Below are 16,049 nucleotides of genomic sequence, written 5' to 3'. Positions count from 1 at the left end.
GTGAAGAAAAAACTAATTTTGAAAAAAAAGGCCTTAAAATTGTAATTGAAATCCATTGAAACAAATTGATCCGCTGCAATTAAAGAAACACCTAAAGGTGCAATTTGGAAGTTTTTAAATTTATAAAAAATCTGATATTGCCATATTTTTTTTTCTACAATTAATATTGTGATGTGAATACAGTTTCAGAAGATGGTTTGATTAGCTCTATTTAATGGTTTTCTAACAGCATTCAGATACAGTAATTTAAGAATCACAATACAAAAAAAATGCTTTTCTTACTCTGTCTCATTTCTAGTTCATATATACATATATATATACATACATATGTTATGTTATATATACATATGACATAACATAAAAATTAGACCAAGTAAAAATATTGTTTAGTTTTCACCATCAGAAGAAATTAAAGAAAGTAAGAAAGTAAAAACTAAGAGTTTTTTTTTTTTTTTTGCTTTGAAATGTAGATATTTGGACTAGAAACAAGACAAAAATTAAAAAAAAAAAATTTTTTTTTTTTTTTTGCATAAATCATAAAAATTCCATATACTCACAGTGATTCAAAACAATTCTGTAGCTCTTGGTCAACTATAATGCAGACTTAACTTTGCACATCTTTGTGACTATTGCAGCTGCATGCATTGCGATATTGATGCTGAATTTATATATTGTGGATCTCTCAATCTGAAAATTGAGAGGTGCATGAAAACTAAACTAACTAAAACTGTCTCGTCTTACAAAAATAAATAAATAAATAAATAAATAAATAAATAAATAAATAAATAAATAAAAACTACAAATGTAGCATTTTTATGCCTCATTTTGCTCACTGCAGTACCAAAAACCTAATTTAATACAAACAGAAACCAGGCTTTAAAACTTCAAACCAAACCAAGAGTGTTTTCAAAAGCATTTGTAAAAGTAAAGTGCAAATTTACCTTGATTTTACATTGCTTTCCTCTCTTTTGTGGAACCATGTTTCAGTAGAATCGAACCTGAGTGCTCTGCTTTGCAAGTACAGCACTGTACACTGTACAACACTAAGGCACCTAGTTAAAGAACTACATGAATTTAAGCCTTTATTTCTTAGTAATCCATTAGTGCATAATGTAAATATCATTAGTGTGAAAAAGAACAACATTTTGTTGTGTTCATTTGACCTAGAAACTATATATTGAAACATACGTTTTTGCAGTTTTACAGGGATGTAAGCTGAAGCATGTATTTCCAATGAGCTTACATTAATCATATTACATCCCATATTACATGTTGTTATTTTAATTTCTCTAATCATTGTTTGAGAGGAGATATTATCTCATCACATGATAATGGTCAGCTGGTCTGCTCTTTCAGACAGCCGACGTTGCTTGGTGCAATCTGACAATAGACTGTGCAATAAAGGCTGCTTTGTGGAGCAGAGAGATGAGTAAGGTCTCCATTGTGTTCACCTCAGGAAATGAAACATCACTGAATCGCCATGAGCCGCTTGTTTTCTGAGTCACCCGGCCAGTCTTATTTGGTCTGCCTGGGTGACTCAGAAATACTATTTCCAACTGAACAGAATCTGACGTACGTTTCATCCCTTGAGATTTTTGCGAGCGTTGAAGCTATTCCCATGTTTATTTCTTCCAGGTGCATTTCCCGCTTCTGTTGGATAAAAAGACTAAAATCCGTATTTTTCTAAGCAAATCAAACCACAGAGGCTTTTCTCTTCTCACTGTAACTTACTATAAATGCTGCATTTGGCTGAAGTCGACTGTGAGTGGGAGGATTTGAATGCCTTTAAAGTCCTGGCCAAGATTTGGATCTAACTTTCTCCTACTCTTTCTCTGTGTTTGTGCATCAGATGTACGAGACGCACGCGAGCAGATGCACCTTGGAGGAGTCAGTTTTCCCACACTGCCCTTGCAAGATGCTTCGGTGCGGCCGCACTCTGGGTTCGGGCAGCAGTCTTTGGCTTGTTCTCCTACAGGCTCTTTTCCTGGGTCTTTCCCCAATGCTGGAGTGTTGCCCGCCACTCAGCCCCACAGCAGCTACTTCAGTGGGCTTACAGGGCCACAACATCCCTTCTACAACCGGGTGAGACAACAGTCACAAATACTGGCCATTGTGTTAAACAAAATAGTGGGAATGAGTATAAAATAAAAGAAGTGGGAATAACGAGGAGTGAATCTGGCCTTCTGGCAAGGCTTTTAAAAAACTATTTTAAAAATGGTTAAAATCACAAAGTTCATGTTATCTTTTACTACTTTTGCTAATACTAATGTTAGTGATAACAATTATTATTATTATTATTATATGTTTCAAAATATTAAATGTAATTATTACTGATTAGCAGTAGTATTCTCAGATTATTAATAATGACATCTACCGCTGACAATAATAGTGTAATATTCTATCAAATAACCTGTGTAATTAAAATGAATATTCCTTAAATGTATATATCTATTTTTATTATTATTATTATTATTATTATTATTATTATTATTATTATTATTATCTGTTCTAAAATATTGAAATGTAGTTATTACTGATAAGCAATTTTCCAATACTTCTACTGCTGATAGTAGTACTGTAATATTCTTTCATTTAACCTGTGTAATTAATATGAGTACGCGTTATACATCAATCATTTTATTATTATTATTATTATTATTATTATTATTATTATTATTATTATTATTATTATTATTATTATTATTATCTGATCTAAAACAATATATTGTAATTATTACTGATTACCAGTAGTATTAAGAATATCAGTAGTGACTGTCTTTTTCCAATACTTCTACTGCTGATTATAATACTGTAATATTCTATCAAATAACCTGTGTAATTACCATGAATATGCATTATAATAAATGTACATAGTTATTATGATGATGATGATGATGATCATGATTATTATTATTATTATTATTATTATCTGTTCTAAAATAAAAATATTTCTGATTTGCAGTAGTATAGAGATTATTAATAATAATTGTTTATTTTAATTCTTCTACCGCTGATAATAATACTGTAATATTCTATCAAATAACTTGTGGAATTAAAATGAACATGCGTCATAAATGTATTATTATTGTTATTATTATTATGATTATTATAAATAGTAGTAGTGTATCATTTGTAGTATTGTTATTATTTTTGATTATGAAAAATTAACAAATCTTTAAATCATAAGTATTTCAGTTTACAGTTATTTAGAATAACCTTAAATTATTAGAATAATCAGTCGTAGTCATCATCTATAATAGTTGTTATTCAACTTAAAATTCAACTTAAATATTACTGATGATCAGAAGTACTGATATTATTAATAATGACTAACCCTAACCCTCACCGCAATTCTTCTACTACTGATAATAATAGTGTAATAATCAATAAAATATGTCTAATTAACATAAATATGCTTAACATTAATACATTACTACTAATTACATTAGTATGAATAATAGTAATAATAATAATAATAAAAATAATAATAGTAATAATAATAATAATAATGATAAAAGATGGGGTGTGTAATATATAGTATTGTTTATATTGGTTGTTTAATAATTAATAAATCTTTAAATTATAAGTACTGATTAAAGTTTAGAATAACCTTAAAATTAAATTGTATTAAAACAGTCAGTATTTGTCATAATTAATAATAATAATTTATTAATAATAATAATTTTCCCAGTGTTGTGTTGCTGCTGGAAAGGCGTCAGTTGCGTAACACACGTGCTGGATAAGTTGGTGGATCAGTTCGCTGTGGCCACCCCTGATTAATATAGGGACTAAGCCCAAAAGAATGAATAAATGAATAATAATAATAATAATAATAATAATAATAATAATAATAATAATAATAATAATATTTATAATAATATGTATAATAATAACAAGTATAATTATATTAATGATGGTGATAATAATAATAATAATAATAATAATAATAATAATAATTTGTCAAATATTAATAAATACACCATCTCTAATAAATCTTCAGTCTTTTCATAGTATGTCACAAATAGTTATCCCTTCACTGAATACCTGATGTGTGGTTGACCCTCGCTGGACCCTCATTCATCAGATTCCTGAGCATTTGTCTGTTCTCTCCACCTCTATAGCCTTACTTCCCTCATCATGTTTATCACCTGCCCCGAAATTACCCCGGCCACCCCCATCACGCCCCCACCCGCCCTGCTTCTAAACTCCACAAGGACCCCAGTCTGGGACTAGTAAGTACATAAGTAAATGCTTCAATATGTTTACCACAAACAGACACGTGATTCAGTGTCTGCGACCACAATACACTCTTTATGTCTAATAATGCTAAATGTATTTCTCCCTATTTAAGCTTTGTTTCAAGCTCCTCGTGACAAACAGCCTATGGCTTATAGGCAATAAGTGCACTTAACTCACAGAGCAGTTTAAGGGTTCAGTGTCTCTGTGTAATGAGCGTGTAATGTCATTTTCTATATAGGGAACATACTGTATGGTTTTGAAGTGGATTCCTCTGACGTCTTTTTACTCTAAAAATGGACATAATTTAGTTGAAGATAACCTTTACCATCCTTTTCTCTGTCTTAAACAACTATCCTACTGTTACATAAGAACTGTAGTATCTAAAAGGAATTAGGATTTGCTAATATACTGCATGGGAAATGAGTCGTTTATTTGTAGCACAATTTAAAAAGATAGTTCACCTAAAAATGGCCATTTACTCACCTACGCAAACATTTATGGGTTTCTTTTTCAATAGAGTACATGCTCAGCTAGTCTTTCCCATACTGATAAACTTCCGGTGAATGGTTAATGTGACTTTTTTCCATTTTATATTGTAGTTTTTTTGCGATCCAGCAAAATTCTTAATTAAATGCAAAATAATCGCAAAAAAATCTAAGTAATCTCATTAAACATCCAATTCCAGACCATATAATTAAACTATATTCATTTCAGTTTGCAATGAATTGTTTTACATGACTTATAGTCGGGGTGAAGCAGTGGCGCAGTAGGTTGTGCTGCCACTTCACAGCAAGAAGGTCGCTGGGTTGCTGGTTTAATCCTCAGCCCAGTTGGTGTTTCTGTGTGGAGTTTGCATGTTCTCCCTGTGTTCGCCTGGGTTTCCTCCGGGTGCTCCAGTTTCCCCCACAGTCCAAAGACATGCGGTATAGGTGAATAAGCTAAATTGTCCGTAGTGTATGAGTGTGTGTTTGAATGTGTGTGTAGAAGTTTCCCAGAAATGGGTTGCGGCTGGAAGGTCATCCGCTGCGTAAAAATGTGCTGGATAAGTTGGCGGTTCATTCCGCTGTGGCGACCCCGGATTAATAAAGGGACTAAGGCGACAAGAAAATGAATGAATGAATGAATGAATGACTTATAAGCCGCTTTTCCACTATCGTGCTGAATCGTTCTTTAAACAGAACTGTTCCATTCCGTGCCAAACCGGGCCAGACAGCACGGATACGGTTTCATTTTCCACTGTCGTGCTGCGACAAAGCTCTTTAAAACATTACACAAAACGCATCAGTAGTTGCCTTGGTAACGCAATGTAAACGGCTCCCTTTGTTCAATTAAAGTTAAATAAGAGCCGAAACTATTTATTTATTTTTTCATAAAAGCAAAAGCAACCATGTGACTAAACACTGTTATGCCGCTCTATCATATAGGGGTGCTAAATATAGGTACATGTGCACCCTTATTTATTTATATGTTGCGCAGCTCTGGCTAAATTTTATTTGGAGGGAAAATTACCAAAATGTAACGTGATGATTGAAAATAATTGGAGGGGAAATAAATAATATTTAAAATCTCTGAACATAACAGAAAAATAAACAATGATAAGACAACAATAATAATGCATTTGCATTATAGTGGCAGAAATATAATTTTGGACAGGCCTTGTCAAAGGTGAGCGGGCACTTTCACTAATAAAAACACAGCACTTAAATTATTTCATTTTAAACAATTATTTAAATTACACTGCGTTTTTATATAAAAAGTTGATAATGATATAAAATATACTACATTTTGATGGTAAAATGAAACCAATTAAGCGATGGCTGTTATTTGTTTTACTATTCAAACATTAAATAACGAATGCAGCAAGTGAAAAAAAAAAACGAATATGAAAATCTATCGCAGGATTTAAAGCATATAAAGCACTATTATATTTAGCAAAATGATGCTCTATTATCTTTTTATTTTGATCATTTTATTTTTATTATTATAATTATTTTGTGTTCATAATTAACTAACAAGCTGTAGGCGAATTATTGCTAGACGTTTTAGAAAATATTTGCGTAGCTATATTAAAGATCACCACAAAAAAAAAAAAAAAAACACAGAAACATGTTACATGCCTCATAAATGTCATATAACTTATGTATAATTGAATCATATAATTGCCTATAGCTCAAATGATGAAAATTGCTCATTTTATTTTTATAAAACATTTGTGAAAACGTATTGATATTTTTTAAGTAAAAGCAATACTGACATTTAAGAATCCATATTTAATTAATTCATTCATTCTTTTGACTTGTTTATTAGTGCATATGCTATAATATAAATCATACAGCAGTACCTTGGACAGTTACAGTGCCGCTCCGTAAAGCTTTCAAGCAAAGTCTTTTGGACGGCCGACATTACAACACGAACATGCCGTCCTTCAGGTGGTCTCGCCGGTATTAACAAGCTGTCCTGGCTTTGAAATAAAAAGTGCAATTATTTCCTCGTTGTTAAAAGAGTCTGCAAGTTCGTGTTCCATGTATATAGTGATGTTGTTGTGGAATTTGCACATCGACGATGCAAAGCGTGATTTTATTCGCTTTATTCGATGCGCAGCAGGAAAAAAAAGTCAGCAGCGCAAGTCGCTTGCATGTCTCTCCCGGATCAGAGCGAGTTTTGTGCTGTGAAATACAGCGCTGCGTGCAATAAACTCACATTCAGGCAAGCGATGTAGGTCTGTATTCAAGTCAATAAAATAATAACTTTAATGAATAAAATATCTTCGTAAGAATGTGATGAGTTATTCACTTCTCTGCCAGAGACTGCTCTATGGTTTTAAAATCCTTTTCAAATATCGTTTAGACCTGGATCATTATTTTATATTAAATGTACTGTAGTTTATTGAGGATGTCTGATGACTAGCGCGCTTCTGCTGAGCCAGCTGTGGTAGCTTAGCAACCGAGTCGCGACGTCAACACACAGAATCTGTCAGCACAGTTCAGCACGGTTGTCTAACCGTGCCGAAAATTCCGGGCCAAGAACGGTTTGTAATCGTGCCGCGCCGTTCCAGGCTCAGTGGAGAAACAACCGTAACCGTACCGAAGTGTTCTTAGAACGGTTTGGCACGATAGTGGAAAAGCAGCTATAGTCATCGCAAATGCAGCGCATGTGATGTATTTGAGTCTCTCTTGTAAAATGATGGCTCACCTGTGCCCTCACAATCATTACATTAAATGGGAGGGATGGGGAGGTTGGTTACAGCTTGTGCAGTAAGCAGACTCAGATGAAGCGCGAGTGATTTACATGTGAAGTCAAAGCAAAGATGAGATATGAGATCTTGTGGCGCGAATTAGGCGTTTTGTGCGTTTGATGCACTTCAGACTGCAAAAGAAAGTTGGAGGGAAGCGCTAACGCATGCCCTATGTGTGGCATGATGTCAGATGCTCCGGGGAGAAAAATCTAAGAGAAAGTAAGATCGTGGATAAAAAATAAGTGTAGTACAACCTTCCTGTAGCTTAATCCCTTTCGTGTTAGATCTTGACTTGACAAGACACTAAAATAAAGAAGCTTTATTTTTATGATTTGTGTCATTGTTTTAGATTTCATACTTAACGTTCTATAGTTTTTACCTTTATGTATATACTTTTAATCGCAAAATTGTTGCAAATTTCTGGGAATTACCAACACAACATAGGTAATTTTTATGTAAAACAATTACAAAAAAAAAAAAATGTGGAAAACTAGGGGGTCTGTATAATCAGTAAAATAGACTCAAGCATTCATTTTGTTGTTCAAACATAAACTTAGATAAATGTGATGCGTTTTAGACATATTGAAAATACTGTGGTAAAAAAAATATCCATATTTTAAATCTATAATGTGGAAAAATGTTCATTCTTGTACATTCTGAGACCCACTTTATATTGTATATCAATCAGGCAGTGATTTTTAAAGAAAACATACTTAAACACGCTGATTTTGTAACGACATACAAGTCACTGGAAGTGTTTCTCTATTTGATCATTTGAAAAAACTAAAGTCCTTCTGCATATACCCTAGTGCAGTGGTTCTCAAACTTTTACAGCTGAGGACCTCTTTGTTTAGGGCAAATCCTTTTGGGGTCCTCCAAAAATAAAAACGAATTAACAACTTTACTTAAAATATTTTAAATTGTACTATTCACGCTCTGGATTAATTTTTGTGAGATGTCAGTTGAGTTGACATGCTTTCAGGGTATCAGTTAACTTACTTAGCAGCGTAGGCCAAGTGCTTTCAGCAACCAATAATGTTCTTTTTAAGCTTAAACGACATGAAAACATAAGCAAAACACAAACATCGTCAGGAGCAACAGACAAACGCCAAAAATCACTGGAAGCACCCGACCAGGAGTGCTTACTTATTAATCCACGTGCTTTTGCTGCATGCAAAAGTATCAATTGCATTTAAATGACACAAACATAAAACTTAGTATTTGTGGTACTTATGAGCTCAAATTATAAAAAAACAGAAACACATTAACCTTCAGGATGACGTGGGACAAAACATTAATCCAGGTGGGCCTATTAATTGCCCCTCATCTACAATTTTTGGTTGGCCCCCAGTTTGAGAACCGGTGCCCTAGTGAACACAATATGTTAGTTTGAAAAAATTGATAACCATCGACTAACAAGGTTTGAATCAGGTAAATGACAACAGTATTTAGATTTTTGGGTGAACTATGCTTTTGTTGTTTCCTGCTTATTACATTATAATTTGGGATGTCCAGAACCAATCTCGAATATCAGTATAGAGACATGTTTAACTGATCTGATTCTTGAAACCAAGTCTTACGTCAACCTGCCATGCAGTTGTCATGAACAGAGAGTAAACATTGTGATAGGAATGCATGGATAAATTGATTGCTGTAAAAATATAAACACAGTCCAATAACAGCAATGCTAATGTATGACATGGAAGCATTTTACAAGGTAATATCAGCAGTGTTAGAATAAACCAATTTGACACATAAAAGCTAAACGCTTAACAAAACACAACATGTTCTAACAGGTAACTCATGCGAAGACGTGATGCAAAACACTGTCACGAACATTGAAAAAGGGCTGTAATTGCTATCTCTTTTTTACTTTCATTGGGAAACCAAATTTGAGAAAACTATGGAGCAGCCCAACTGTTAACATTGATTTAAAATTTAAAGGGATATTTCACACAAATATTACAAGTCTGTCATCATTTACACACCCTTCACATGTCACAATCCTGTCTGAGTTTCATTTTTCTGTTCTTCTTCAAAATAGTTGGAAACTGAGCCATTGGTAAATGCCATTGGTATGGAAGCCACTGAAGCCATTGGCTTCCATAGTATTTGTTTTACCTTCTAGGATGTCAGTAGTTACAGGTTTCTAACATTCTTCAAAATATCATTATTTGTGAAAATATCATTACTGCAAAAAAAAAAAAAAAAAAAAAATAGAGAGTGAGTAATTTATGATAACTCTTCAGTTGTTGTGGTGAACTGCCCCTTTAAGAATTAGATCCAGCACTTAGGCTTGCCGATGAAGTTGAAACAACGCCACTTTTTAGTGTCAAATTGTTTTGTGTTTATATATGTTTACACATGAACATGAATACACATATATATACTATTACTAATTACTAATTAATCGCACCTTTTTAAAAAAATAATTGCGATTAATTGCATTTAAAATACTGAAACTTGTAATTTTGCCTATTTAAATGTAAAATTAATGTAAACGCAAGAAAAAATATTTAAATTCAAAATATTATTGTTTAATAGAATTTCTGTTTAACTTGTAACACAGATTTCTTCATGTAAACAACATACCCACAATAAACCATCAAGATCTTGGCTTGACAGCCAATTTTTTTACAGAAATGAAAACACAGGCATGTTAATGACATTTAAATTTCAAAACAATCAATGCCAATATAGAAAACATTGATTTCCATGTTGGATTCTAAGTGGACCGCAAAAAAAAAAATGCCAGAATACAGGAATTGCAGATATGGAAAATGAAAAATTATAATAAACTATAGAATACAAACTGTTGCACTCATTGTAAAGTTTTATTGCTGTGAGTTGAAAATATTAGTTATAGAGTAGAAACAATTTTGCTTAATCCTCCTTTACATTCATCCAGTTGCTAAGACTAGGAGTATCCCGCAAGTGCACAGAGACTCCCAAATGCCCGCAAATGAATGATAATTTCTTGCAAACCGGTCGTTAAATACATTGCACACCCCTCTCACCCCTACTCAGATACGTCGCTCACTCCACCCCTGACACCCCTCAACGGATCTGACACAGACACACACACAGACAGACACACACTCAACGCACTGCAGACGTTTTGGCCCCAACGGCCTTCCATACTGGAGCGACTTCCCTCAGATTCAACACGCATGATCGCGTTCATCAAATTTGCTAAGCGTTCTAAACTAAGCGTCCTAAAGTATTACTGTATTTCACAAGGTTTCTGACACAACAACGCGAAGCATACGCTTTCGTTGCGTTTAATGAGGAAACGCGTTAAACTTGGAGGGCTCATTCTGATAGGCAGAGTAATGCTCTGTCTTTGACAGCTCGCGACTTCACCAGACGTTCTGAGTACATTTACATAAGACACCAATACTCCGATTTTAATATTATTAAGACTATATTCTTATTAAAATTCTACCGTGTAGCCTTAAAAGGAACCTTACCTTAAAGGAACACCGAGTCACGAAATGCGGAGGATTTTCTTTCTGTTCGCCATGCGGTATCAACTTACAACAGATGTCGAAAGTTAAAAATGAAACACCCGAAATTGCATGAAACTCTGGATAACCTGTGATGCAACTAATTGTTTTATACTGGAACTTGCCTTCAAAAAGTGCTTCCTTGGTCTTATCCACATTTTTTGCATGTTGAACACACGTCCACCACAACAGGAAGTAAAAAAAACCTGCACCTGCGTTAATTTCGTTTTTTTTTTTTCCATTTTTTTTAACGCGTTAATTATTTAAAATTAATCGCATGCGTTAACGCGTTAATTTTGACAGCGCTAATATATATATATATATATATATATATATATATATATATATATATATATATATATATATATATATTCATATATGAGCAATATTACACGATTCACACTCAGAGCAGTGTGATATGGCTTTATATCAGCACTGGTGGGAGGCGTGCAGTGCCCCCACCAGTGCCGATATACAGCCATATCGCACTGCTCTGAGTGTGATATTGTGTTTAAACAACAGTTTGACGACATAATTGTGTATATAAAAACAAAATCAAACATGGAGAGTCTCAAAAACCCTTTTGTATGAGGAACTACTTTCTTCCGCATTGGAATCAAATCATAAGGTGACAGTTAAACAGCTGTTAAAACAGTTAAAAGCATCTTTTAAACTTTAGATCTGTAGTGTCTGCTTTTTGCTGGCTTTATGTGGGCGGAGTAATACACAAAGGGTAAAGAGGCTGTAGGAGGTCCCCAACAAACACATATACGTTGTAGCGATGTCTGCACAACGTTGTATTTTTTTAAAGGCAACGTTGTCTCTTACGTGCTCGCTACATTGTCACAACGTAGAAATGTAAGACGTGAGAAGGCTGTAGCAACGTTGTCGTGCGACATTCAGCAACCGCGAGGCGGCGTTCTTACTACTTGTATTATTTTTTTTTGTGGCAGTTTATCAATACTGCCTAGAATACAGGATAAGCAGCAATTCTTTTTCAGTATTGCTAAATATGAAATATTATTCATTTATTTTTCCTATTTAATTTAACAATTGCATGTGTAAACTTTAAAGTGTAAAAATGCCACACAAATGAATATAATCAAACTTTTTATTATATATTTCACAACATTTAATACATACAGTACACATACAGTATCTAATTATAAGCAAACAGTATAAAATAAAGTTTAGATTATATATATATATATATATATATATATATATATATATATATATATATATATATATATATATATATATAATTAAACTAAAGGGTAAACAAACAAGAAAAGTAAACAAGAAATCATTAAAATGTAAATAAATATATAAATAAATATATAAATTAAAATTCAAACACTGGGCAGTGAAGCTCTGGACTGGAGAATACAGCAGACCGGGGAGCGCAGCTGAAGACCAGTCGTAGTTGTTGGTATGGAGAAAGCAGTCAGAGGAAGAAACAAATTCAACGGATAATCCAGCTTCAGAGATCCACAGCAGACACAAGTCAAAATAGGCAGTGAACAAGAGAGGACAGATCAGAGCTTGACACAACAGCACTACACAGGAAATGACTATGACTAGCAAGTTATTGAAGTTTCAGACATTTATTGTAATTTCATTACATATAAAATCTCCAGAGTAATTATGTAGCCTATACTTTATTTTATTGTTTTCATAATATATCATATACCAAAATTACATACAATTAAATAAATTTAGAGTTACAGGGAAAACAGGTTTAAGTTAACAGAAGTCAGAGTTAGTCTCCGAATACTTACTTAAATTATGAGAAGAGAAAGAACAGGCCCTGTAGTTGTGGCGTTGCTCGCTGTTAATGGAATGTTAAACTTAGTGTCATTTTAATAACAGCTGTACAAAATAATAAAGTAATTTTTCATAAGCATGATCTATTTTCCACATTATGGACATGCTGTTTTAGGTAACATAACTACATTTAATAGTAAATAGAGTAGTATACTTCTTACCTCATCCAATTCTTCTTTCCATAGATCAGGAATTACAGCAACACTGATCTGAGGTGAATTCAACAGCTGAAAACATTCTGAAAGACAAGTTACATGAGTAATTTGAAAACAACAGTGAGTGGTTAAACAATAGAGTTTTATGCAACTTACGCATAATTAAAATCCAGAAATTATCAATAGAAGAGTACCTCCATGTAAAAATAGCCTGTTGAGTAAAGAAAAGAGTGGGTTTTAAATAAAACATCAAAAGACCAATCAAAATAGAAATTTAGACTAGCTTACCTTTTAATTACTATCTATATTAATTAGGCATATGAACATTAATTTATATACTTTAACTTATAGGGATAGCTCACCCAAAACTGACAATTCTGCCATTTTAGCCTCATCCTTTATTTGTTGCAAACTTATTTAGCTTTTTTTCTGCTAAACAATAAAGAAGATATGTTAAATAAAGCTGGAAAACTAACTATTTAATTCCATAGTGTTTTCCTACTATGAAAGTAAATGCTTACAGTCTTTAGTGTTCAACAGAATAAAGAAACTTTATTTTGGAATCACTTATTATTTACAGGGCAAATAATTCGTGAGTACATATCATTTTTGAGTGAACTGTCCCTTTAACGGGACGCAATCTACACAGAGATGCTTTGTTTTTAAAAGTTATTTTGTGTGTTTTGTAAAAAGTGGGTCGGCTTGTGTGATGAAGTATCATAATGACTGATCACGACGGATATGGAAAAAACTGAACTTCAAAAACATTATTGTCCATTTGACTAAAGACAAGGCGTAGGTAAATAATCAGGAAATGTTTTATCGAGAGATTTAACATGTGATGTTGGAAAAGATTGTTGTCGAAATCGTAGGTTTGTTTGAATATTCACGATTTACGTATCTTATTTAGCAAGAAGAAATAAAGCAATACTCACGTCTCCTCGGTCGTTGATGAATGAGACGACGGCTTGTTGAAATTTAAACTGATTCAGCTGTGACCAGTAAATGTTGTACAGTGGTTGTCCACGCCACCTAAGCACAACCTAAAGCATGCGACCCTCATGATGTTTAAATGGCAACCTTATGACATCGTTGTGACAACCTTTAGCAACAACGTAGAATCCTCAACCTTTTTGCAATGTTGGTACAACGTTGTAGGAAGGTCGCTACGTTAAGGCAATGTTGTGTGTTTGTTGGGTCTGATATCGCAGAATATCGCACGGCTATCAGCCAATCAGATTTGAGAACCAGACAGAACTGTTGTATAAATATATATATATATATATATATATATATATATATATATAAAACTTAATGTATATATGCATACTTCACATCTGTTGATCTTAATATTCCTAAATCTCAACAGGGAATAGATGCTGATGTTTTGGATCTGTGTGTTTGTATTAGTTTTACTATAATCCTACACTAAGATCAGATGTTTTTATAATAAGAGGAAATAGATTTGTTTATTTTGTAAAAAAAAAAAAAAAAAACAATAATAATAAAATGTGAAAAATATTATGTTTTATATACCAATTTATCACAGAGCCATGCATTTGTTATGATGCAGTATGCACTGACTTCATTAGATGACCCCGATCAGACTGACAGCACACAAAAAAAGCTTTAGGACATCCCTAATTATAATCTTTATGATTTCTGACTAGCTATTTCAAGAGAACAAACACTCCCTTTCAAAACCCATTGGACTTCTTAAACTTCAGAAATTACAGAATTACAGCAACATTTGCAAAACCTTTCATAATTCTTGTCAATCGTATGCCTGATTCATGTCATTTCCCCCGTCCATACTAAATGTCCATACTAAAGGTGTTTGTTCTGTGAGTGTCTTCTATCCTCTGGCTCTTCCTCTGTCATCCCCACTGTCTCCTTTCATCAGGATGTAATCAGAGAGGACTCCAGTGAGGGTCTTCCCTCTCCTACATCCCCTTCTATGGTAACTTTGGCAGTGTGTATGTATGTGCTCGTATATGTAAAAGATGCAGTAAAGGCATTGCCTGAAAACACACATACACACACATATACACTTATAATGCTGGTGGCATGCTACATTTATCTGGCTGTTTTGTTTCTGTCTACGCTGCTTAAAATCTAAAGCTTGATGTAAAGGTTGAACAAATCTTAAGTGTTCAGAGATACAAATGCTGGATCTCAGTTTCTCTGTTTTCATTTTTCATTTAATATTTCAGTGCATGTTTGAATTAAGTGCATTACAAAATCAATTTGTAAAAGAGTGCAGTGGCTGAAGTTGCATCTCAATGAAGTGTGTGTGTTGAGTTCTCGCTTAAAAATGATGGTTTCAAAAAAGGCATTTGTAGTGATGCCTTAAATTTTTGGTTCTACAGAACCTTTCAGTAAGTAGTGAACATTTTATTTGAAAATGAATGTATTCCTTCTGAAACAAAATGTTTCAATAAAACAAAATAATAAATAAATAATTAATAATAAAAAGAGTTTTATTTGTCACTTACAGAGTCATACACAGTATGATATGCAGTGAAATGCTTACACAACCACCCCTGACTTATAAATAATCACAAAAATAACTATAAGTATGTAAATTATAGAGAAATAGATTTTATGCAATAGAAAATAAAAGCAAATATAAAATATTTAAAGACTTTCCATACACTGTAATACCCAACAGTCAACTTTATCAAATGAAATGAGTGTAGTTAACTCAAAATTTACTGAAAGTTCATTCTACTCAATTGAAAACAGTTTTGAACTCAGTGTTGAAGGTAATGGGTTAATTAAATACCTCATTACTTCAACTTAAATGAAGTAAATTAACAGTACTCATGTAGATTAGTTTAACTCAAATGGTTTGTAGCACTCAGATTCCTTAAACGGTTTGAATTGCCTTAACTTATTGGGTTTTACAGTACTCAATTGGTTTGAATTCTCTTCATTTATCGAGTTTTACTGTGCTCCAAATGCTTTGTTTACTCAGATTCCCCATTATGATTAGTTTTTGAACTTAAATGGTTTGTTGCAATCGGTTTTCTTAGTTTATTTGAGTTACCTTAACTTATTGGGTTTTACGGTGTAGTATTAAGCAAA

The 16,049-nt window shown here is 33.0% G+C and overlaps 1 protein-coding gene and 1 long non-coding RNA gene across 26 annotated transcripts in view; one reads left to right on the top strand and one right to left on the bottom strand.

Annotated features, from left to right (window-relative positions):
• The window catches only part of kidins220a (kinase D-interacting substrate 220a), a 147,858-nt gene that overhangs the window by 100,725 nt on the left and 31,084 nt on the right, over nucleotides 1–16,049 (top strand). For 10 of the 18 annotated variants that reach the window (XR_015513607.1, XR_015513604.1, XR_015513603.1 and 7 more), the window contains exons 24-25: nucleotides 1,850–2,082; nucleotides 4,122–4,232. Coding sequence is in view for 9 of the 18 variants with exons in the window: in XM_087290789.1 (XP_087146915.1) it covers nucleotides 1,850–2,082; nucleotides 4,122–4,232 (344 nt within the window). In the remaining 9 variants the exon portion in view is untranslated. Of the gene's footprint in view, nucleotides 1–1,849; nucleotides 2,083–4,121; nucleotides 5,378–7,372; nucleotides 9,670–14,865; nucleotides 14,923–16,049 lie in introns of those variants that run through there. The other 8 variants (XR_015513601.1, XM_087290785.1, XM_087290786.1 and 5 more) reach the window with 3 other exon arrangements.
• LOC147840014 (uncharacterized) lies at nucleotides 12,215–14,007 on the bottom strand. Of its 8 annotated transcripts, none has more exons than XR_015513616.2 (5): nucleotides 13,898–14,007; nucleotides 13,119–13,173; nucleotides 12,969–13,045; nucleotides 12,762–12,811; nucleotides 12,332–12,461 (listed from the first exon to the last, which is right to left on the bottom strand). It is a non-coding gene; the product is annotated as an uncharacterized LOC147840014 (long non-coding RNA). The 8 variants fall into 8 exon arrangements; XR_015513621.2 differs by having other exon boundaries at nucleotides 12,969–13,034; XR_015513617.2 differs by having other exon boundaries at nucleotides 13,157–13,173.

Source organism: Danio rerio, chromosome 17 (genome assembly GCF_052040795.2).
Source record: "Danio rerio strain M-AB ecotype USA chromosome 17, GRCz13ab, whole genome shotgun sequence".
NCBI lineage: Eukaryota > Metazoa > Chordata > Actinopteri > Cypriniformes > Danionidae > Danio > Danio rerio.
Note: the sequence above shows the minus strand (reverse complement) of the source record. Positions and strands in the feature narration are given on the sequence as shown.